Here is a 23,128-nt window from a genome sequence, read left to right as displayed (position 1 = left end):
GGTCTGGGGGGAGTTTTTTGGGTGCGGAGGTTGGCGGGGGCGCGTTGTCGCGCAGGAACAGAACTGGGCTATCTTGGGCTTGGCGGTGCCAGCAGAAATACACCCACCCGGGGGAAAAAAAAAATTATACCAACACCCCCCCCCCTCAATTTCTGCTTAAAGAAGAGAAACTTTCTGCTCCCCACCAGCACCGGGGGGGGGGGACACACGGGACCCTCTGAACCCCTCCTCCCGCAGCAGCCGGGGTGCCCCAGGCCGGGGATTTGGGTCAACGGCTGGTTTTGTGCCGGGGGTTTCGGTGGGTTTTGGGGTGATGCTGGTGGGGGGGGGGGGGGAAGAGGGGGGGGGCGTGTATTGGGGTTCACCGCTGGGGTTTGGGGGCTCCCAGCCACAGCGAGTGTTTTTTGGGGGGGTTACGGCTGCTGGTTCTTCCCCCCCCCCCCCCCGCCCCAGGGTATTTACAACCACGCGGTGGCTCGGATGCCACCTCCGATGTCCCCCCCCCCCGGCTGTGGGGTGCAGCCCGACACCCCCAAACCCACTGTCGGACCCAGGTGCCCGGGGCTGGGTGGGGGTCACTGTGTCCCCCCCCCCCAGCCCCGGTCACCCCTTGCTGTGCCAGGCTGTGTCCTCAGTGTCCCACTGGCACAGAGACCCTCTGTGCCCCCCCCCGCCACGATCTGGCATGGTGGGGGGGCCTTTTGTCCCTCACTAGGCTGGATTTCGGGGGGGCCGTTGGAGGGTCCCGGTCCAAAATGCGCCCCCCCGCTCCCGTCCCCGGTGGGCAGCCGGAGCCCCTCGGGCCTCTGGGCCCCCAAATCCCCCCCAGCCCCCCCCCAAGACCCCCCCTTCCTACCGCCACGCACTCTCCCTTCTATAGACCGGCAAGGTGCTGCGTGTCATGTTCCCCCCCCCCCCCCCCAAAATACTTCCAGGGGCGATGCTGAAGCCTGGTGGGGTGCACCGTCACCCAGTGGCACCGTTGTGCCCCCCCCCCAAAGTGTGGCCTTTGTGGGGTGGGGGGGACCCAAGCTTGCTGTGGAGAGGGGGGGGGTTCCGAGGGTGGGGGGGAGCCAGGCAGGGTGGGGGGGATCCTGACTGGGGGGACCCCGGCGTTCTGCGGGGTGGGGGGCCGGGTCGGGGGCCCCAGGAAGGGTTTGGGGGTCCGGGGCGGGTGGTGGGAGCCGGTGGCGGGGCGGGGGGGGGGGACGGCGGCGGCAGGAAGGGGAGTCGCCTCCCGCCTTTGTGTGGCGGCCGCTCGGTTTCCTGCGGCGGGGCCGGGGCTGGAGCAGCCGCGGGGGGGGGGGCGGCCGGAGCCCCGCCGGGTCCCTGCGGGGGGAGAGCGCGGCCGGGACAAAACAAGAGGGAGGAAAAAATAATAATACTTAAAAAAAAAAAAAAAAGCCGAATTGGAAAAAGGAAAGAAAGAAAAGGGGAGGGAAAGGGAAAAAAAATAAAATAAAAACCGGAGGAAAAGGGAAGAAAAGTGGAGGAAAAAGAAAAAAGGGGAGGAAAAGGAAGAATAAAAAAAAAGAGGGAGAAAAGCGAAAAAAAAAAAGAAAAAGGATAGCAGAAAAAAAAGGCAAAAAAAAAAAGGAGAGCAGGAAAAAAAGGCAAAAAAAAAGGAGAGCAGGAAAAAAAGGCAAAATAAAAGGAAAGCAGAAAAAAAAGGCAAAAAAAAAAGAAAGCAGAAAAAAAGGCAAAAGAAAAGGAAAGCAGAAAAAAAGGCAAAAAAAAAAGGAAAGCAGAAAAAAAGGCAAAAGAAAAGGAAAGCAAAGAAAAAAGAAAGGAAAGGGAAAAAGACAAAAAAGGGAAGCAAAGAAAAAAAGGAAAGAAAAAGGAAAAAAGAAAGGAAAGAAAAAAAAAAGAGGGGCAAAAAAAAAAAGTAAAAGCAAACAAACAAAACAAAACAAAACCAGGAAAAAAATAAAAAAGCGGGGGGTGGGGGGGGGGGAAGCAAAGAAAAAAGCGAAGCAAAAGCCCAGGCCCGGGAACAATCGCGGGGCAGATGTTGTGGCCGGAGGCTCGGCGGGCGCCGCTCCCTCCCGACCGGGCTGGGGGCCGGGGCCGGGGGGGTCCGGGGGGGCCGCGGGGCCGGGATGTGCTGCTGCTCCTGCGCCCCGTTCCCGGCGGACGGGGAGGTGGAGGGACCCCTCTGCGGAGAGCGGGTGAGCGCCCGAGACCCACCCCCCCTCCCCGGCTGTGGGTGATCCCTGTCGTACCCCCCCCCGCCCCCCCCCCCCCCCCCGTGTCACCCCTCCTTGAGGACCACAGGGTGGGGGGGATGCTCTGCTCAGCCCCCCTCCTGTCCCGTGGGCTCCCGTGGTCTTCCTCACCTTCCTCCCCACCTGCCTGGCTCCTCCCTGGGGGGGGGGCTCGGCCTCTTGCCCACCCTGCTGGGGGGGGGGTCGGGAGCAGGGATGGAAGCTGGGGACCCCCCCCCCCCCCCAACACCCTTGGCATCGCCGGGCTGCGGGAAAGGGGATCGGGGACCCAAAGCACCGTCGTTTTCGGGGGGCTGGCGCGGAGAAGGGTCTGTTTGGTGGGTGCCCCGGTGCCAGGCACGGCCGGGTGCCATGTTGGGGGGGGGGGGGCGGGGGGGGGGGGATACACAAAGGCAGCTCTGTGCCGGTCGGGGCACAGAGTGGGGGGGTCCGAGGAGGGAGCGGCCGCCTTTAGGATGCTCGGGATGACGCCGGCTTGCTCCCCTTTTCCAGGAGGGGAAAACCATGGCGAGCTGCCGGTGGCACCGGGGTCCCTAAACCAGCCCCCAACCCCCCCCCCCCCCCCCCCCACTCCATGGGGGGCAGCTGGCTTCCGAACCCCCATTTTGGGGGAAAAAGGGTGAAAATACCCACTTTGGATAAAAAGCGGAGGTGGGAAGGCGCAGGGCTGCCGGCTGCGATGCTCTGGCGATGTCCCCAGCCCCCGTGGGTGCCGGGGAGCATCGTCACCTCCCCCCCACCGCGGCCCCCGCATCTCGTCCCCATTGGGGCTGGCGGCTGCGGTGCCGGGTGGGGGACACACGACGTGTACTGGGGCGGGGGGGGATTTCTCCCGCAGCCACCCGGTTGTCATGGTTATGGGATGATGGGAAGCACGGGCGAGCGGAGCGATCGGGGTGGCTTCTCCCCAGCCGCTCGCCTCCCCGTCCTCCCCTCCTCGGGGTGGCAGGACCCCCCCAGCATCGGGGCGGACCGGGGGGTCCCACGTCACCCCCGGCTCCCCGCAACCATGAACCGCGTGCCGAAGCAAGCTGGGGGGGTGCCGGGGGGTGCCGGCGGGCGCCCCCCGTGCCGCAGCCCCCTCAGGCGCCCGTCGCATCTCTCCGGGCAGAACAAGGAGAAGGAGAAGATGAAGGAGGGCAAGGAGAAGGACGCCCGCTACACCAACGGCCACCTCTTCACCACCATCACCGTCTCCGGCATGACCATGTGCTTCGCCTGCAACAAGAGCATCACGGCCAAGGAAGCTCTGATCTGCCCCAGTGAGTAGCCGAAACGGCGCCGGCGGCTTTTGCCGGGGCGGCGTTGCCAGGCGGGCACTGCCGTGCCCGCAGCAAGCGGCCGGTTGGTCCCGATTCGGCTCCGGGGATTCACGCCGCGGAGCAGGGGATGCTCACGGAGATGGTTTCTCCGAGGCATCTTGGCAAACGCCGGCCCGGCTCCCCCGCTGCGGGCGATGCCGCGGTGCCGTGGCACCGGGCTGGCGGGGCGGGGGGGGCGCATCCTGCGGGGTTGGGGGGGGATGGTGGTGGTGGTGGGGGGGTGTCTCAGCGGCACCGCGGCGGCTCAGCTGCTCCCCGGCAGCTGCGGCTCCCGGCGTGGCCCGCGTCCGCCCGGATTCCCCCCGCATCTGCTCCCGTCGCTCCGGCGATGGCGGCTCCCCCCTGATGTCTCCGGGGGTGGCCGTGCCGACACCTCTCCCTGTGTGTCCCCCCCCCCAGCCTGCAACGTCACCATCCACAACCGCTGCAAGGACACGCTGCCCAACTGCACCAAGGTGAAGCAGAAGGTGAGTGCCTGCCCGGCTGCAACAAGTGACATGAGCTGGCCGGTCTCAGCTGCTCCAGGATGGGGTTTTTTTTGAGGGGGGGCGGGAGAGGGGGTAGGGGGGGGAAGGTGGGTGACACGGGGACGCTGACACCCGCCGTGACGCCTCCGCTCCCTCCCCCAGCAACAGAAAGCCGCGCTGCTGAAGAACAGCTCGGCGCTGCAGTCAGTCTCGCTGCGCAATAAAAGTGAGTGGGGTGCGATGTGCTGGCTGGGGGGGGACGGGGGGGGAGAATGGGGGAGGACAGCCCTTCCCCCCACCCCCACCCCCCCGAGGTGTCGGGGCAGGGCCAAGTGCCCCCCCTGGCCCCAGGGCGGGTTGGGGGACACGTCCCCGTGTGGGGATGGTCTATAGGGGTATCCCCCGTGGGTGCTGGGGGGGGCCATGGTGTTGACTCCCCAGTGTCCCCCCCCCCCTCCCCAGCCGCCATCCGGGAGCGCCCCAACTCGGCCATCTACCCCTCGGAGAGCTTCCGCCAGACGCTGCTGGGCCCCCGCCGCGGCCGACCCTCCCTCTCCCTCTCCAAGAGCGTCTCCACCACCAACATCGCAGGGTAAGAGGGGGGGAAAGGGTGGGGGGGAGCAGAAACGGGGCTCTGGGGGTGTCCCCACAGTGTCACCATCATGTCGTGTCCCCCTCGCCTCCCAGGACGTTCAACGATGAGTCTCCCCTGGGGATACGGCGGATCCTGTCCCAGTCCACGGACTCCCTCAACATGCGGAACCGCACGCTCTCCGTGGAGTCGCTCATCGACGAAGGTGGGGACTCAGTGGGGTTGGGGACACGGGGCGCGGCGTGGCCGGGGGGGGACGGACACAGGGCGCTCACCGCCCTCCCACGCAGGCCCCGACGTCATCCTCAACCAGCTGATGAGCGACTTCGAGACGGACGGGAAGGACTTCGAGGCGGATTCGTGGAGCTTGGCCGTGGACAACAGCTACTTGCAGCAGCACAAGATGGACGTCATGAAGCGCCAGGACGTCATCTATGGTGGGCGGCTGCGGGGGGACGGCCGGGACCGGCAGGACGGGGAGGGGACCCAGGGGGACGGGGTGCTGGGGTGACATGGGGATGTAGGGACAGGGGAGGGGACACAGGGATGGGTCAGAGATGCAGGAACAGGGATGAAGAGATGGGGGACGTGGGGACAGAGTAGGGGACGCAGGGATGGGGGACATGGGGACAGAGTAAGGGACACAGGCATGGGGGACACAGGGATGGGTCAGAGGTGCAGGAGCGGGGGGGGGATGTGGGGACAGGGTAGGGGACACGGGGACAGGGTAGGGGACACAGGGATGGGTCAGAGAAGCAGGGATGGGGATGCAGAGATGAGAGACCCAGGGACAGGACAAGGGGACACAGAGACAGGTCAGAGATGGGCACGAAGAGATGGGGACATGGACACAGAGTAGGGGACATGGGGACAGGTCAGACATGCAGGGATGGGCTCACAGGGACAGGGTAGGGGACACAGGGATGGGTCAGAGCTGCAGGGACAGGGGTGCAGAGATGGGGGACACGGGGACAGGGTAGGGGACACAGGGATGGGTCAGAGCTGCAGGGACGGGGATGCAGAGGTGGGGGACACGGGGAGGTGGGGGGGACAGGGTGAGGTGGTGTCCCCACGGCACAGGGCAGGCTGGGACCCGCCGCGGTGGCTGTCCCCTCTCACCCGCCGCAGAGCTGATCCAGACGGAGATCCACCACGTCCGCACGCTGAAGATCATGGCCAACATGTTCCGCAAGGCCATGCTGGAGGACCTGCAGATGGACCCGGCCGCGGTGCAGAAGATCTTCCCCTGCGTGGACGAGCTGAGCCAGATCCACGAGCGGTTCCTGGCGCAGCTCCTGGAGCGGCGCAGGGAGTCCCTGGCCCAGGACAGCAACAAGAACTTCGTCATCAACCGGCTGGGGGACATCCTCGTCAACCAGGTGGGGATGGTGCGGGGCCACCTGAGCCAGCGGGTGCTGGCGGGGGGGTGGTATGGTGGCCTCACTGATGTCCCCTGTTTCCACCACCCCCCCCTCCCCCGGCCAGTTTTCGGGTGCCAGCGCGGAGCAGATGAGGAAAGCCTACTCGGAGTTCTGCAGCAAGCACACCAAAGCCGTGAAGGAGTACAAGGACCTGCTCGCCCGCGACAAGCGCTTCCAGCAGTTCATCCGGGTGAGCGCCCAACCCCCCCAGCATGGCTCCGGGGGGGAACCCCCGGGACGGGGGTCGGTGTCTCCCTGCGGGCTCCCGGGCTTCGTGCCCTGCAGCGAGACCCTTCTGCCAGCTCCGTGCCTCGGTTTCCCCACCCGCGCGGCTCTCCCGAATGCCTCTTAACGTGGTTATGGGCCCCGGGGCGGGGTGGCCGTTGCTCACGGGGTGCCCTGTGCTTCCTTCCCTCCCTCCGGGCCGGGCAGAGGATGACACGGTCCCCGCTGCTGCGCCGTCACGGGGTGCCCGAGTGCATCTTGCTGGTGACGCAGAGGATCACCAAGTACCCGGTGCTCATCGAGCGCATCCTGAAGAACTCCAAAGGTAACGAGCCTGGGGCGGGCGAGCAATGCGGGGGGCTGTCTGTGCTGGGGGCGGGGGGGGTCGTCCAGCCCTGACCGCGTTTCCCCCTGCCCCAACCCTTCGTCCCAGACAACGAGGGCGACTCCGCGGACCTGTCGCGAGCGCTGAAGCTGGTGAAGGAGCTGATCTCCTCCATCAACGAGGAGGTGCACACGTGCGAGATGAACGCGCGGCTGTGGGACGTCTACCGGCGCGTGGACGGCCGGGCCAAGGTGCAGCTGCCCTGGGAGAGCCGCGCCGGCGTTTTCGGCAAGGACGAGCTCCTGCGGCGTAAGCTGGTGCACAGCGGCTGCATGCTCTGGAAGACGGCAGCCGGGCGCTTCAAAGGTGGGGGTCTGGGGTGCTGGAGGGGGACACTGGGGTGCTGGGGGTGGGGACCAGGGTGCTGGGGGATGGAGATGCCAGGGGACGGGGATGACGGAGGTACCAGGGGATGGGGACACTGGGAGACCAGGGTGCTGTGGGATGGGGCTACCAGAGGGAAACTGGGAGACCAGGGTGCTGTGGGATGGTGGTACCAGGGGATGGGGATGATGAGGGGACCAGGGGATGGGGATGATGGGAGACCAGGGTGCTGTGGGATGGGGTACCAGAGGGAAACTGGGAGACCAAGGTGCTGTGGGATGGTGGTACCAGGGGATGGAGATGATGGGGGTACCAGGGGATGGGGATGATGGGAGACCAGGGTGCTGTGGGATGGGGGTACCAGGGGATGGGGATGATGGGGGTATTGGGGTTGGAGATACTGGGAGACCAGGGTGCTGTGGGATGGTGGTACCAGGGGATGGAGATGATGGGGGTACCAGGGGATGGGGATGATGGGAGACCAGGGTGCTGTGGGATGGTGGTAGCAGGGGATGGGGACACTGGGAGACCAGGGTGCTGTGGGATGGGGCTACCAGGGGATGGGGACACTGGGAGACCAGGGTGCTGTGGGATGGGGCTACCAGGGGATGGGGATGATGAGGGGACCAGGGGATGGGGATGATGGGAGACCAGGGTGCTGTGGGATGGGGTACCAGAGGGAAACTGGGAGACCACGGTGCTGTGGGATGGTGGTACCAGGGGATGGAGATGATGGGGGTACCAGGGGATGGGGATGATGGGAGACCAGGGTGCTGTGGGATGGGGGTAGCAGGGGATGGGGACACTGGGAGACCAGGGTGCTGTGGGATGGGGCTACCAGGGGATGGGGACACTGGGAGACCAGGGTGCTGTGGGATGGGGGTACCAGGGGATGGGGATGATGAGGGGACCAGGGGATGGGGATGATGGGAGACCAGGGTGCTGTGGGATGGGGTACCAGAGGGAAACTGGGAGACCAGGGTGCTGTGGGATGGTGGTACCAGGGGATGGAGATGATGGGGGTACCAGGGGATGGGGACACTGGGAGACCAGGGTGCTGTGGGATGGTGGTACCAGGGGATGGGGACACTGGGAGACCAGGGTGCTGTGGGATGGGGCTACCAGAGGGAAACTGGGAGACCAGGGTGCTGTGGGATGGGGCTACCAGGGGATTGGAGGTACCTGAGGTTGGGGCTTCCAGGGACTACAGTGCCAGGGACAACAGGGATGGAGGATGCCAGAGGATGAGGGTACTTGCGTTTGGGGATGCTGGGGGACTGGGGTGCCAGGGGATGGGGGTACAAGGGGATGAGGGTACCCGGGTATGACGATGATGGGGGTATCGGGATGCCAGGAGATGGGGGTGCCAAGGGATTGGAGGTACCTGGGGGTGGAGATGCCAGGGATCAGGGTGCCAGGAGGCCCTCAACCCTCCTGGCAGAATTTGGCGGCAGCCTTGGGACTAAGGGGGCCCTGGGGCTCTGCGGGGTGGGACACGCCACCGCCCGGCCCCCACCCCAGCATCTTCACGTCCCCGCGCTCCCTCCCAGATGTCCTGGTGCTGCTGATGACCGACGTCCTCATCTTCTTGCAAGAGAAGGACCAGAAATACACCTTCCCCATGCTGGTGAGCCGCCATCCCCTGACCTCCCCCCCCCCCCAAAACTGCGTCTGGGGTGACGTTCTGACCCTGTCCCCTGTCCCGCAGGACAAGCCGGCCGTCATCTCCCTGCAAAACCTCATCGTGCGGGATATCGCCAACCAGGAGAAGGGGATGTTCCTGCTCAGCGCGGCGCCGCCGGAGATGTACGAGGTCCACGCCGCCTCCCGCGACGACCGCAACAACTGGATGAAGGTCATCCAGCAGACGGTCAGCCTGTGAGTGGCAGCCGCGGGTTTCAGGGGGGTGGGGGGTGTGTGTGTGATGATTTTTTGCCGGGGGGGGGGGGGGTGTCCCCAGGGCCACAGGGTGGGCGATGGGGAGCGGGAAGGGGGACGCAGCTCCGGGTTGAGTCCCCCGAGCCTTGGCAGGATGCGGCCGGTGGGAAGGGCGACCGCAGTGTGATGGGGTGGTAGGGTTGGGGGGGGGGGGGCGGAGGGGGGTGTCCTGGCTCTGACCCCCCCCTGCCGCCTCGTCCCTTCCTTCCAGCTGCCCCAGCCGCCAGGACTTTCCCCTGATCGAGACGGAGATCGAAGCGTCCTTACGCAAGCTGAAAGGTGGGTGCCATCCCTGTTGTCGTCCCCCCCTTCCCTGCTTGTCACCCCCCCCTCCCTGCTCGTCTTCCCCAGACCCTTCTCGTCCTTGTCACTCCCTGCTCATCGCCCCCCATCCCTGCCCGTCCCCCCCAACCCTGCTCGTCCCCATCCCTGCTCATGCCCCCCAATCCTTGCTCACCCCCCCCATCCCTGCTCATCCCCCCCCATCCCTGCTCTTCCCCCCCGTCCCTGCTTGTCCCCCCATCCCTGCCTGTCCCTGCCCGTCCCCCCCAATCCTTGCTCACCCCCCCATCCCTGCTTTTTCCCCCGTCCCTGCTCATCCCTCCCATTCCCGCTCATCCCCCATCCCTCGTTGTCCCCCCCATCGCTGCTCGTCCCCCCCAATCCTTGCTAATCCCCCCTATCCCTGCTCATTCCCCCATCCCTCCTTGTCCCCCCCATCCTTCCGTGTCCCCCCTGTCCCTGCTCGTCCCCCCCAATCCTTCCTCATCCCCCTCCATCCTTGTTCGTTCCCCCCCATCCCTGCTCATCCCTGTCCTTCTCATCCCCCCCATCCCTGCTCGTCCCCCCCATCCCTGCTTATCCTCTCCATCCCTGCCCGTCCCCCCCAATCCTTGCTAATCCCCCCGTCCTTGCTCATCCCCCCATCCCTCCTTGTCCCCCCTGTCCCTGCTCGTCCCCCCCATCTCTGCTAGTTCCCATCCCTGCTCATCCCTGTCCTCCTCGTCCCCCCATCCCTCCTTGTTCCCCTTGTCCTCCTCGTCCCCCCATCCCTGCTCGTCCCCCCATCCCTGCTCATCCTCTCCATCCCTGCTCGTCCCCCCATCCCCGCTCATCCTCTCCATCCCTGCTCATCCCTGTCCTGCTCGTCCCCCCAATCCCTTCTTGTCCCCCCGATCCCCGCTCGTACCCCCCAACCCTGCTCACCCCCCTGTCCCTCCTTGTCCCTCATCCCCGCTCGTCCCCCCCCCATCCCCGCTCATCCTCTCCCCGCAGACCGTATCCTGCAACACGACCGGAAGATCTCGGCGCTGCTGGAGGAGAAGGTGGGGCTCTTTGCCGACATGCTGGCCCTGGCCAGCGGCTGCGAGGAGCCCTCGCCCACCCTGGCCCCCCGCACCCTCTTCCACTCCGACTCCGCCGAGGGCTCCCGCGGGGAGAAGCTGATGCACGACGCCATCCGGGAAGGTGCGGGTGGTCCGGGATTGCTCCGGGATGGTGATGCTCCGCTTGGGGAAACTGAGGCAGGGGGCCGGGCTGGGGTCCCCGCCGTGGCGCGGGCCTCATCCTGCGCTTCCCTGCAGTGGAGTGCCTCAAGGAGATTTTCACATGCGTCGGACGCGACCGGGACCAGAATAACCTCGCCGAGGCCGAGAGCTGCCCCAGCCCCGGCGCCAGCAGTAAGATGGGGGACAGGGGACGGGGTTGTGCCCAGCTCGGGGTCCCCCGGGGCCGCGGTGGGGCTCACCCCCTGCCTCTCCCCACAGACGGCGACGTCGGCAGCTTCAATGGCTCCCTGGAGTTCTGCAGGGCGGATTCGGACGCCGGGCAGCGGGTGAGCACGGTGCAGGGGGACACCCGGGGGGGGACACCCCCACCCCGTGCCGCGGCCACGGCGGTGTCACTGTTCTCTCTCCATAGGACGGGAACGGCAACCAGGTCCTGCAGCGGGTACCCCAGGAGGTAAGGGGGGGCGGGACGGGGGAGAGAGAGCCGGCTCCCTCCCTGCAGTGCCGACGTGCCTCAGTTTCCCCACCCCGCGTCACGGGGGCTCACCTTCCGCCCTCTGCTCCCCAGGAGATCAACCAGCGGCTGGTGAACCTCTACGGCCTCCTGCACGGGCTCCAGGTCGGTGGGACCGCGGGGAGGAGGGGGATGGGGGACAAGCTGGCATCCATCCCCCTGCCCGCATCCATCCCCCTGCCCGCATTCATCCCCTGCCCGCATTCATCCCCTGCCTACATCTCCCTGCCCGCGTCTCTCTGCCTGTATCTGTGCCCCTTGACTACATCCCCCTGCCCGCATCCATCCCCTGCCCGTGTCCCCCTGCCCACATCTGCCCCCCACATCCGTCCCCCTGCCCGCATCCGTCCCCCTGCCTCCATCCCCCTGCCCACATCCATCCCCTGCCTGTGTCCCCCTGCCCACATCTGCCCCCCACATCCATCCCCCTGCCCGCATCTGTCCCCCTGCCCGTGTCCCCCTGCCCGTGTCCCCCTGCCCGCATCCGTCCCCCTGCCTGCATCCCCCTGCCTGCATCCCCCTGCCCGCATCCCCCTGCCCACCCTCTGCCCGCCCCCTGCCCACCCTGCCGTCCGTCCCCCCCGCAGGCGGTGGTCAGCCAGCAGGACACGCTGCTGGAGCTGCAGCTGCAGGAGGGGCCGGAGAAGCCGTTGTCCCGCCGGGGGTCCCAGCCGGCCCTGGCCGAGGCGGGGGCGCGGGCGGGCGAGAAGGCGGGTACCAGCGAGCTGGCGCTGCTGCAGCGGCAGCACGGGCTGCTGCAGGAGGAGCTGGGCCGGTGCCGGCAGCTCTGCCAGGAGCGGGCGCAGGAGGCGGCGGGGCTGGAGACGCGGCTGCGGGACAGCGAGCAGGAGCGGGCCCGGCTGGAGCGGGAGCTGGAGGAGGCCCGGCGGCAGCTGGGGGCCCTGCGGCAGGAGGGCGGCGCGCGGGGACGCCGGGGGACCGACCCGCGGCGGAGGAGTCTGCCGGCCGGCGACGCGCTCTATCTCAGCTTCACCCCGCCACAGGTAGCGGGGAGGGTAGGCTCAGGGGTGGCATGAGTTGTGGCCGGCCTCAGCCTACCTGGGTTTGTGGCTTGCCGGGGGGGAAGATGTGCTAATACGTGGCATGAGTTGTGGCCGGCCTCAGCCCACCTGGGCTTCTGGCTTGGGGGGGAGAAGGATGTGCTGATACATGGTATGAGTTGTGGCCGGCCTCAGCCCAGCCGGGTTTGAGGCTTGACAGGGGAGGGGAAGATATACTAATACATGTCGTGAGTTGTGGCCGGCCTCAGCCCACTTAGGTTTGGGGCCTGGGGAGGGGAAAAAGATGTGCCAATACGTGGCATGATTTGGGTCCGGCCTCAGCCCAGCAGGGTTTGAGGCTTGGGGAGGAAAAAGATGTGCTCATGCATGACATGAGCGCATCCAGCCTCAGCCCACCTGGGTCTGCGGTGCTGGGAGGGGATGGTGGGGGTGGAAAGATGTGCTCATGCATGACATGAGTGCATCCGGCCTCGGCCCAGCAGGGTTTGGGGTGCAGGGAGGCAGTGAGCGGGGGAAGGAAGGATGTGCTCGTGCATGACACGAGTGCATCCAGCCTCAGCCCACTTAGGTTTGGGGCCTGGGGAGGGGAGGAAGATGTGCTCGTGCGTGGCATGAGTCTGTCCAGCCTCAGCCCAACCGGGCTGGGGGCCTTGGGAGGCCGGGGATGAAGAATGTGCTCATGCATGACATGAGTGCATCTGGCCTCAGCCCACCTGCGTTTGGGGTGCAGGGAGGCAGCGGTGGGGGGGGTCAAAGATGTGCTCATGCGTGGAACGAGTGTGTCCAGCCTCAGCTCACCTGGGTTTGGGGCCTGAGGTAGGGGGAAGATGAACTCATGTATGACATGAGTGTGTTCAGCCTCAGCTGATCTGGCTTTGGGGCCTCAGGAGGTGACGGGGCCTGGGGGGGTGGGGTGGGAAGGATGCACTCATGCGTGACACAAGTGTGTCCGGCCTCAGCTCATCCGGCTCTGGGGCCTCGGGGGGTGGGAAGGACGCGCTCATGCATGACACGAGTGCATCTGGCCTCAGCCCCTACGGGTTGGGGGGGGGGCCGTGGGGGCTCAGGCCTGATTTCCACCCTCCACCCCCCCCCCCCCCCAACATCTCGCTTCCCTCTCAGCAGCTGAGCCACAGCCCCCACCCCGCCAGCCTCTCCTTCCACCACCCCGCCTTCGCCCCCTGCCCCCGGGAGGAGCTGGATTACCGGGGGGGCGACCCCGACCGGCTGCGGGACGGCGAGGACTCCCTGGATGTGCTCCTGGAGGACGAGGCCTTGGGGAGCCACCACTCCCCCCCCGCCAGCCCCCGAGGTGGGTCCCCGCGATGGGGCCGGGGGGGGGAGGGCGGGAGCCAGCCCTGGGCACCCACTTTTCCCGCGCCGGGGGCGGGGGGAGGATTAACCGGGTGTTTTTCCATAGATTTCCTGAGGATGCAGGATATTCCCGAGGAGGTGGAGAACAGCCAGGAGCTGAAGGAGGGCGACGGGGGCTCCTCGGACAGTTAGGGACCGGCTCCAGCCCCGGTCCCCCCCGGTCCCCCCAGCACCCCACGACACCCCCTTCCCCCCCCGCCACCCCCCCCCCCAAAGGAGATGCTGGGGGCAGGATCCAGCCGTGGGGCGGTTGGGGACAGCGGGTGGGGGGCGCCCAGGGGGGGTTTTGGGGAGCTGCTATTCCCGTGGGAGCCTTATGGAGCTGGGGGGGTGGAAGGGGGGGGGGTGTGCGGTTGCCCCTTCCCCTCCTCCAAGCCAATGGCGGGGCGGGGGGGGGGAACGACACACAGCGGTTTGGGACCGATGTCCCCCCCCCGGCTCTGCTGGGATTTATTTATTTATTTTGTTGTCTTGGGGTGGGAGGAGGCGGCCGGGGGGTGGGGGTGTGTGTGTGGGGGGGTCCCAGTTTGTCCCAGCGTTGGGCAGGATGCGGCTTCTCCCCTTCTCCCCCCCCCCGACCCCCCCCCCCCCCCCGGGGACAGCAGTGACGTCCCCAGCGAGGGTGAGCCCGTCTCTACCAAAGCTTGTCCCCCAACCCTGGTTTTTTGGGGGGGCTGCCCGGGTTGGGGGGGGGGTGGGGGGGGGGGGCCCGCCGGGACAGGTGGTTTTAATCGGTTGGTTGGTTCCCCTTGGTTTAACTGTAAAAAAAAAAAAAAAAAAAAAAAAAAAAGGAAGAAAGAAAAAAAAAAAAATTGGAAAATAATTAAAAAGACCAGTTTGGACCCAACTGTGCAGGTGGGCGGCTGGGTGGGGGGGTGGGGGGCAGGGGGATATTGGGGAGGGGGCTGCGGCAAGAGCCGGATCCAGCACCCCGGGGTGGGGACACGACGTGGGAGGGGCGAGGTGCTGTGGCCGTGGCCTGCGGCGAGCGCGTGGGGTCTCAGCCGTGCGGCGAGCGCGTCGGGTCTCAAGCTGACGCCTGCGTCCATCGGTGTGTGTCGTCCCCCCCCCGCCCCCCGCAGTGGGAGAGCGGTGGCGGGTGACACACACTCCCCCCCACCCCCCCCAACAGCTGTCCTGCGTCCCCAGCCTGTCCCTACCTTGTCCCCTCGGGGTGAGCTGAGTGTGTCTGTTCTCAGCAGGCTGCTCTTTGCACGGCGCCTGACGCCAGGGTGATGGGTGCCCATGGCTGGGGTGCCCGGGGTCGGGTGGGGGGGGGGGACGGGACCTGGGGACAGTGAGGAGGGTTTTCCCGGCTCTGACGGGGAAACTGGCGAGCGGGAGGTCCCCGGGGAGGTGACGGGACAAGCCCGGGCTGGGTGCGAGCCAGCCCCGGGCGTGGGGAGGTGACGGGGCGGAGGACGCGCACCCGAAGCGCCCGGACCCACACGCCTCCGACGCTCGTCGCACCCGCATCCACCCCGGCCCAGCGGGGGGCAGGGGGTCCCGACCCCCCTCCGACCCCCCCACCCCCCGGCCTCGGCTACCATGAAGCGGATCTTCTCCTGCTCCAGCTCGCAGGTGGCGGTGAGTCCCGTGTCCCCGTCCCCCCCCCATATACCCCCATCCCGGGGCTGGGGACCCCCCTCCCCACCCGCCCCGTGGAGGGGGGGTGACACCCAGCCACGGTGCCCTGCCTGCACCCGTGGGTGCTGCCGCAGTGCCGGGTGGGGGGGAGAAGGGGGGGTGCGGCCATATCTGGGGTGAGGGGATGCTCCGGCCCCACTGCTGCCAGCCGGCCCCCAACCGCAGCCGGCCGTGGGGCTCGGCGCCGGTCCTGCCTCGATGCCGGCTGCAATCCCAACCCCAGCCCCAATCCTGGAACCGATCCCGGCCCCGATGCCGGCTGCAATCCCAATCCCAGCTCCAATCCTGTATCCAATCCCAGCCCCGATCCTAACCCCACTCCTGGCCCCGGTGGTGGCTGCGATTCCGACCCTGATGCCAGCCCCGATGTTGGCTGTGATCTTGACCCCCTGTCCCAGCTCCGATGCCGGATCGAATCCCAACCCCAGTCCCAGCCCCGATGCTGGCTGCAATCACAGCCCCAGCCCCAATGCCGGCTACAGTCCCCATCCCAGCTCCGATGTCAGCCCCCATCCCGACCCCAATCCCAGCCCTGCTGCTGGCTGCAATCCCAATCCCAGCTCCGATGCCAGCCCCAACCTCAATCGGGACCCCAATCCCAGCCCCGATCCCTGCTCTGATGCCACCTGCCCGATCCCTGCTCCGATGCCAGCCCCAACCTCAATCCAGACCCCAATCCCAGCCCCGATCCCTGCTCCGATGCCTGCTGCAATCCCAATCCCAGCCCCAACCTCAATCCCGATCCCCGTCCCAGCCCCGATGCCTGCTCCGATGCCAGCTGCAGCCCCTATCCCAGCTCCGATGGCCTGTTTGAATCCCAGTCCCAACTCCGATGCCCTTTTGATCCCGATCCCAATCCCAGCTCTGATGCCGGCTGCAATCCTAAACCCCAGTTCCAGCCCCAATCCCAGCCCCGATGCCGGTTTGAATCCCAACCCCAATCCCAGCTCCGACGCCGGCTGCAATCCCAACCCCGGTTCCAGCCCCGCTGCCAGCCCCGATCCCAGTTTGATCCCGATCCCGACCCCAGTCCCGACGCTCAGCCCCGCTGCTCGGCCCCAGCACTTGCCCCCAGCCTGGTCCCGGTGCTCGGCCGTATCCCACCGCCGGCCCCGCTGCCCACCCGGCCCCTCGCGGCGGTGGGGCCCGACACGGCGCGGTGGCAGCCCGACAAACCAGCCGGGCAGGCGCAGGCAGGGACACGCTCGCCTGCCTCGCCTCACCTCGCCTCGCCTTCCCCGGCCGGCACCCAGCGCCCGGCCCCGGGGGGGCCCGGCCGTCCCCAGCGAGGTGGGGGGAAACTGAGGCACGGCTCCGCGCCGCTGCCCCGGGGACGCGCCTCCCAAGAGAGGGCTCAGCCCCAACGCACCGTGGTCTTTCTGCCTGGTGGAGAAGCCGTGCCTCAGTTTCCCCTCTGGGGCAGGGGAAGGAAGGGTGGGGGAGGGGGGTGTCCCCCTTCCTACAGCCCCCCCCAGAGCTGCTGGCCGCCCCCCCCCTCCCCCCCCGCAGGTTGAGAGCTGGAACAAGCAGGACCAGAAGCTTTTGGAAGCGGTGGAGAAGGGCGACGTGGGCAGGGTGGCCGCCCTCGCCTCCCGCAAAACCGCCCGCCCCGCCAAGCTCAACGCCGTGGGACAATCTGCGTACGTCACCCCCGGGGGGCGGGGGGCGGGGAGGGACACACATATACAACACGGGGGTCCCCAGGGTGACAGACAGGGACCTCGGTGGCAGCCACCTCTCGCCCTCCTCCAGCTTCCACCTGGCCGCATCCAGGGGTCTCACCGAGTGCCTGACGCTGCTGCTGGCCCACGGGGCCCCCGTCAACGAGAAGAACGATGACGGTAAGTGGGGGACACCGGTGGGGACACCGCCTGGCATGGAGGGGGGGGCACACACAGCCACAGGGTCCCCGTGTCCCCTCGGGGTGACGGCGAAGGGCTGAGCGTACCCCACACCTGCACCCCGAGGCACCGAGCCCCGGGGGAGCGCCCTGTCCTGCCGCGCCGGGGAAAGATGTCCCCAAGGCGAGACGTCCCCTGGGGACGGGGGGGACATACACACACGCTGGCCGTATCCCCAGTGTCCCCGTGCCCAGCCCGCGGGTGTCTCGCAGGTAGCACCGCTCTGCATCTGGCCACCATCGCCTGCCAGCCCCAGTGCGTCAAGGTCCTGCTGCAGGTAGGAGCCGGGATGGGATAAGGGATGGGGACAAGGATGGGGACGGGGATGGGGACAGGGATGCAGAGGATGAGGATGGAGCTGGGGACGTGGCTAGGGATGGAGACAGGGATAGGGATGGGGACAAGGACAGGGATAGGGACAGGGGCAGAGATGGGGATGGGAATGCAGAGGGGGATGAGGACGGAGCTAGGGATGGAGATAGGGACAAGGACGGGGACAAGGACAGGGATGGGGATGGGGATGGAGATGCAGAGGGGGACAAGGATGGAGATAGGGATGGAGATAGGTCAAGGATGGGGACAAGGACAGGGACAGGGACAGGAATGAGGATGGAGATGCAGAGGTGGACAAGGAGGGAGATAGGGATGGAGATACATCAAGGATGGGGACAAGGACAGGGATGGGGACAGGAATGAGGATGGAGATGAGGATGGGGATAGGGATGAGGATGGGGACAAGGACAGGGACGGGGACAGGAATGAGGATGGAGATGCAGAGGGGGACAAGGAGGGAGATAGGGATGGAGATACATCAAGGATGGGGACAAGGATGGGGATGGGGACAGGGATGCAGAGGGGGATGAGGATGGGGACAAGGGACGGGGGTGGAGGAGGCAGGGACGAGGACGACGATGGGAACAGGGCTGGGGAGGGCCCGGGCAGGACGCTGGGTCCCGTCCCCAACCCGGGGAGGGTCCCTGCCCGCTGTCATGTCCCCCCCCCGTCCCCCCCAGTACGGTGCCAACGAGGGCCACGTGGACGGGCAGAACCGGACCCCCCTGCACTGGGCTGGTGAGTGCTGGGGACCCCAAACCAGGCGGGGACTGGGGGGGACAGCAAAGACTCCTACTGGGGGGGGGGGGGCCTCACCTGACACACACCCCCCCCGCCCCATGTGTGTCCCCCCCCGTAGCCTCCTCGGGCTGCGCCTCCAGCGTGCTGCTGCTCTGCGACCACGAGGCCCTCCTGGATGTCACCGATGCCGTGAGTGGGGACCCGGGGAGGGGGGGGGGGGGGTGGCAGGGGGTGGCAGGGGACGGCAGGGACTGACGGGCCCCTCGTGTCGTCGTGTTCCCCCCCCAGCACGGACAGACCCCCCTGATGCTGGCGGCGCGGGGGAACCACGCTGCCATCTGCGCCCAGCTCCTGCAGAGAGGGGCCGACCCCAACCTGGCCGACAAGGACAAGAAGTGAGTGGCCGCGGGGACGGGGGGAACACCTGTAGGACATTTGGGGGTGACAGCGAGGGGTGGTGGTGGGGGGGTGTCTCTGCTCTGCCCCCCCATGCCCGGGGTGAAGGCTGGGTGGCTCTGCTCCATGGGGACCCCGGAGGTGCCCCGAGCAAAGGCGGCTCTGGTGCTGTCCCCTGTCCCCAAGGGTCTGCGGGAAGCCACCGCTGCGGAGAGCGGTCCCCGGGGAGGGAGGGGAAAAGGGGTGGGGAGGGACCCATGGCACTGCGTCACCGTGCCATTGTATCACCATGCCACTGGGCCACCGTGCCATCATGCGCTGTGCCATTGAGCCACTGTGCCACGATGCCACCGTGCCATTGTGCCACCATGCCACTATGCCACCGAGCCACTGTGCCACCGAGCCATTGCGCCACCATGTTACCATGCCATCGTGCCACCATGTCATTGTGCCACCGTGCCACTATAGCATTGTGCCACCATGTCATTGTGCCATCATGCCACTGAGCCATCATGCCACCATGTCATTGTGCCACTGTGCCATCGTGCCACTATGCCATTGTGCCACCTAGCCATTGTGCCACTGTGCCACTGTGCCATTGTGCCACCGTGCCACTATACTATTGTGTCACCATGCCATTGTGTCACCGTGCCACTATGCCATTATGCCACCTAGCCATTGTGCCACCGTGCCACTGTGCCATTGTGCCACTGAGCCATTGTGCCACCGTGCCACTATACTATTGTGTCACCGTGCCACTATGCCATTGTGCCACCGAGCCATTGTGCCACCATGCCACCGAGCCATTGTGCCACCATGCTACCATGTCATTGTGCCACCGAGCCATTGTGCCACCGAGCCACTATACTGTTGTGTCACGGTGCCACTGTGCCACCATGCCATTGTGTCACCATGTCACCGCTCCCGCAGGACGGCCCTGACGCTGGCCTGCGAGCACTGCAGCGTGGAATCGGCCGAGCTGCTGCTGAGCCACGGGGCGGCCGTGGGGGACGAGGACCGCTGGCACTACGCCACGCACACCCCCAGCCGGGCGCTGCGGCGGCTCCTGCGTCGCGCCCGCGGCGGGGGGAGAGGTGAGACCCCCCCCCCCCGCCATCACCCCCACCCGCCACCACCCATCCGGCCTCGCCCGGCTGCTTATTTTTGGGGAAAAAAAGGAAGAAAAAGGGGGTTGTTTCTTTTCCGCCCGGCAGAGAACGGCACCGGCTGTGCCGGCGACCCCCCGCCGCGGGTGGGAAGCCAGGGAGAGGGGACGCTGAGCAGCGACAGTGAGGAAGAGGAGGAGGAGGAGGAGGAGGAAGAGCAGCAGGATGGGCGCGCTGTGCTGCGGCTGCAGGAGCGGCTGGTGAGGAAGACGCGGGAATGCCAGCGGCTGGCGGCTGCCGCCGCCGGCATCCGGCAGCGGGTGCGGGAGCTGGCGCGGCTCCTACCTGGCGGCAAAGCCGGGGATGGGACGGAGGATGAGGATGGCGCCTGCCTGGCCCTGCTGACCCAGCACGTGGAGGAGCTGAGGAAGAGGATGATGGCCGAGGAAGACGGGGATGGAGGACACCAATCCGTGGCACAGCTCGATGGTGGTGCCGGCGTGCCGGCGCTGGCGCCGTTCCTGACCTGGCTGGGGGAGGAGTGTGCCAAAATGCGGGCAGCGAAGGCGAGCGCCGTCATCCGGAGCAAGGGGCTGCGGAAGGAGGTGGAGGAAGCCCTGCGGAGCAAACTGCACTACGAGGTGGTGTCGGCCGACGCCGTCCGGAAAAGCCTGGTGGCTTGGGAGAAGCTGGTGGTGGGGCTGGAGCAGGCGCTGAGCCGCGCCGACGAGACCCACGCCAAGATGCTCGAAGGATCCCGCGTCCTCCTGGAAAACCTCCGGCGGGAGCCGGCACGGCCGCTCGCCGGGACGGCGCCTTCCCAGTGCCTGGTGAACGGCACGGAGCCGGTTCTGTGTGGGAAAAGCCAAGAGGAGCCGCCGCGGGAGGGTGGGAGGTTGGAGAAGGAGCTGCTGGAGCTGAAGGAGAGCAATGGGATGCTGCTGGGGGAACTGGCCCGGCTGGGCCGGGAGCGGGAACGGCTGCAGGAGGAGCTGCGGCGGCTGCAAGAGCGGGACGCCGGTAGCGAAGTGGCAGCGGAAGGTTCCGGAACGGCTACTTTGGCCCGGGAACTGGCGGCCGAGCGGGAGGAGGCGGCGCGGCTGCGGCGGAGGCTGGCGGGGCAGCGGCGGGAGCTGGCGGCGCTGCGGGACGGGGTGGGCGAGAGGGTGCGGGAGGCGGCGGGCGACGCCGGCGATGCCGGCATCCTGCGGGAGCTGCACCGCAAACTGGACGGGCTGGTGAGGTCCCAGCACGAGGCCTTGCAACTCGTTGCAGAGATGGAAGGTGACGGCACCCATAGGGACGGCGGGTCGCCAGGCGAGCCGGAGGGGGTGCTGGGCCAACTGGTGGAGGAGCCGGGGACGGCAGTGGGTCCCTGCGTGGCGCCGGAGCGGGACACCGGCACCGCCGCCCTGTGTGGCCGGGAGGTGGCCGGGGAGGTGGCGGGGGACGAGGCCGGGAGGTGGCGGGCGGCGGCGGCGGAGGCGAAGCGGGCGGCGGAGGCGCGGGCGGCCGAGCGGGAGCGGGAGGCGCGGGAGCTGCGGGAGACGGCGCAGGGGCTGGAGCGCAGCGTGGGCAACCTGCGGGCCCGGACGGGCGAGCTGGCCAGCGCCTGCCGTGACAAGGACGCGAAGGTAAGGGACACGGGCGGGCAGGGACAGTGACCCCTTCCCATAGACACCTTCTTCCTATCGCTGTCCCCTTCCCATCGCTCTTCCCATCGCTGTCCCCTTCCCGTTGACACCTTCTTACTGTCACTGTCCCCTTCCCATTGCTGTCCCCATCACCCTCCCCTTCCCATCCCCTTCCAATTGGTGTCCCTACTGCCATCTCCTTCCCATCACTGTCCCCTTCCCATCACTGTCCCCATCATTGTCCTCATCACTGTCCCCTTGCCATCACTGTCCCCATTGCCATCTCCTTCCCATTACTGTCCCCATCACTGTCCCCTTCCCATCACCACCCCCCTCCCATATCTGTCCCCATCACTGTCCCCTTCCCATCACTGTCCTTTCCCATTATTGTCTCCATTGCTGTCCCCTTCCAACTGGTGTCCCCCTTGCCATCCCCTTCCCATCACCGTCCCCAATGATGTCCCCATCACTGTCCCCTTCCCATCAGCATCCTCTCCCATCACCGTCCCCATCACCGTCCCCTTCCCATCACCACCCCCCTCCCATATCTGTCCCCATCACTGTCCCCATCGCCGTCCTTTTCCCACTCCTGTCCCCCTCCCATATCTGTCCCCATCGCTGTCCCCACCCCCTTCCCCTCGCCATCCCCTTCCCATCCCTGTCCCCTTCTCTGTCCCCGCCATTGCCCGTCACCCCTCACACCAACCCTCCCGGGGGGAGCCGGAGCTGGGGGGCCGGGGGCTGCCCAGGGACCTCTGGGGCGACCAGGAGCTTCTTCCCACCCAAGTCCATCTCCCAGCCAGATTTGGGGGACACACACACACACACAGACAGGAACAGACGGGAACCAAAGGGACAACCCCGGGGTGTGACGGGGACCAGCCGGTCCCCACCAGCACCCTGACTTTCTCCCCCGGCCCTGATATCCTCCCCCCCCCCAGATGAAGAAGCTGCTGGTGGAGACGGAGAAGCTGTCGGCGGAGGTGCTGGGGCTCCGCAGCCAGAACGCCCGGCTCCAGCTCCAGCTGGAGGTGGGTGCCAGCACCCGGTGGGTGCCAGTCACCCGCTGGCACCCTCTTCGTCGCCCCACCTTCCTCTTCTCCTCCCCAGGTCCAGCAGAAAAACCACCGGGACATCGTGGCCATCTATAGGACCCACCTGCTCAATGCTGCCCAGGTGGGACCCCGCGTTCCCCCTCCCTTCGGGGTGACACGGGCGGGAAGGGGGGGGGCGGGGGGTGGGATGACAATTTTTGGCTGGAAAAATACAAATCTGGAGAGCGGCACCGAATCTGGGTGCCCCACGGGAGGCCGGATCCGGCCCCACGGCAAAGCCCTCCTCCCCGCAGGGCTTCATGGACGAGGGGGTCCACGCCATGCTGCTGCGGATCCTGCGGACGGAGGAGTGAGGGGCAGGACGGGGGCCAGGCCCGTCACCCCCCCACCACACACACCCCACGCCAAGCCATTAAACTGGAAAAGCCGCGTGTCCCCATCTCGTGTCCCCGTCCGCAGCCGGGGAGGGTCGAGGTGGCGGGTCCTGCCCCATCAGGGGACTTGCGGGGGGGGACACCCCGGGAGGGCTCGCAGCACCCACCGTGGGCCCCGGTCACCCCCACCACGTCCCCGGCCAGGACTGGGCAGACCACAGGCCAGCACTGGTCCCAGTAAAGCCCCAGCCCTATATAGCCTCAGCCCCACACAGCGCCGGTCCCCATATAGCCCCTGTCCCATACAGCACCGGCCCCTATACAGCGTCAGCTCCATAGTGCACTGGGTCTATACTGTCCCAGCCCCACACAGCCCCAGTTCCATAGGGCCCCAGCCCCACACAGCACTGTTCCCATATAGCCCCAAGTCTCATACAGCCCCAGCCCTATATAGCTCCAGCTCCCCCCCCAGCCACCGTCCCATATAGCCCGATCCTATATAGTCCCAGCCCCATATAGTCCTGGTCCCACAAAGCCCCAGCCCCATATATCCCGGTCCTACACAGCCCCAGTCCCATATAGCCCCAGCCCCACACAGCCCTGGCCCCATATACTGCCGGTCCC

The 23,128-nt window shown here is 67.0% G+C and overlaps 2 protein-coding genes across 11 annotated transcripts in view; both read left to right on the top strand.

Moving 5' to 3' along the window:
• The window catches only part of ARHGEF2 (Rho/Rac guanine nucleotide exchange factor 2), a 28,336-nt gene extending 14,345 nt beyond the window's left edge, over positions 1 to 13,991 (top strand). For 6 of the 9 annotated variants that reach the window (XM_063357331.1, XM_063357336.1, XM_063357338.1 and 3 more), the window contains 21 exons: positions 3,337 to 3,487; positions 3,947 to 4,014; positions 4,177 to 4,240; positions 4,477 to 4,606; positions 4,702 to 4,811; positions 4,897 to 5,043; positions 5,735 to 5,985; positions 6,092 to 6,217; positions 6,460 to 6,577; positions 6,686 to 6,943; positions 8,512 to 8,588; positions 8,670 to 8,839; positions 9,111 to 9,178; positions 10,175 to 10,366; positions 10,483 to 10,578; positions 10,666 to 10,733; positions 10,820 to 10,861; positions 10,976 to 11,026; positions 11,509 to 11,925; positions 13,066 to 13,255; positions 13,364 to 13,991. In XM_063357331.1, coding sequence (XP_063213401.1) covers positions 3,337 to 3,487; positions 3,947 to 4,014; positions 4,177 to 4,240; positions 4,477 to 4,606; positions 4,702 to 4,811; positions 4,897 to 5,043; positions 5,735 to 5,985; positions 6,092 to 6,217; positions 6,460 to 6,577; positions 6,686 to 6,943; positions 8,512 to 8,588; positions 8,670 to 8,839; positions 9,111 to 9,178; positions 10,175 to 10,366; positions 10,483 to 10,578; positions 10,666 to 10,733; positions 10,820 to 10,861; positions 10,976 to 11,026; positions 11,509 to 11,925; positions 13,066 to 13,255; positions 13,364 to 13,449 — 2,880 coding nt within the window. In that variant the 3' untranslated portion in view covers positions 13,450 to 13,991. Of the gene's footprint in view, positions 1 to 1,946; positions 2,169 to 2,848; positions 3,488 to 3,946; positions 4,015 to 4,176; positions 4,241 to 4,476; positions 4,607 to 4,701; positions 4,812 to 4,896; positions 5,044 to 5,734; positions 5,986 to 6,091; positions 6,218 to 6,459; positions 6,578 to 6,685; positions 6,944 to 8,511; positions 8,589 to 8,669; positions 8,840 to 9,110; positions 9,179 to 10,174; positions 10,367 to 10,482; positions 10,579 to 10,665; positions 10,734 to 10,819; positions 10,862 to 10,975; positions 11,027 to 11,508; positions 11,926 to 13,065; positions 13,256 to 13,363 lie in introns of those variants that run through there. The other 3 variants (XM_063357334.1, XM_063357332.1, XM_063357333.1) reach the window with 3 other exon arrangements.
• A 207-nt stretch (positions 13,992 to 14,198) lies between these two features.
• Positions 14,199 to 22,617, top strand: ANKRD35 (ankyrin repeat domain 35). 2 transcript variants are annotated; one of them, XR_010073872.1, is made up of 12 exons: positions 14,199 to 14,904; positions 16,474 to 16,604; positions 16,717 to 16,805; positions 17,078 to 17,142; positions 17,879 to 17,936; positions 18,058 to 18,128; positions 18,228 to 18,334; positions 19,266 to 19,429; positions 19,550 to 20,595; positions 20,717 to 21,075; positions 22,017 to 22,106; positions 22,186 to 22,231. XR_010073872.1 is itself a non-coding variant. In XM_063357345.1 (12 exons), the coding sequence occupies exons 1-12, from the start codon at positions 14,866 to 14,868 to the stop codon at positions 22,481 to 22,483; spliced, it is 2,466 nt and encodes an 821-aa protein (XP_063213415.1). In that variant the 5' UTR covers positions 14,199 to 14,865; the 3' UTR covers positions 22,484 to 22,617. The 2 variants fall into 2 exon arrangements, 1 of the variants encoding a protein (XP_063213415.1); XM_063357345.1 differs by adding an exon at positions 22,424 to 22,617 and having other exon boundaries at positions 19,550 to 21,075; positions 22,186 to 22,251.
• The last annotated feature ends 511 nt before the right edge of the window (positions 22,618 to 23,128 follow it).

The sequence above is a fragment of the Chroicocephalus ridibundus genome, chromosome 21 (assembly GCF_963924245.1).
Source record: "Chroicocephalus ridibundus chromosome 21, bChrRid1.1, whole genome shotgun sequence".
Taxonomy (NCBI): domain Eukaryota; kingdom Metazoa; phylum Chordata; class Aves; order Charadriiformes; family Laridae; genus Chroicocephalus; species Chroicocephalus ridibundus.
The sequence above is the reverse complement of the archived record's forward strand: the minus strand, read 5'-3'. Positions and strand labels throughout refer to the sequence as shown.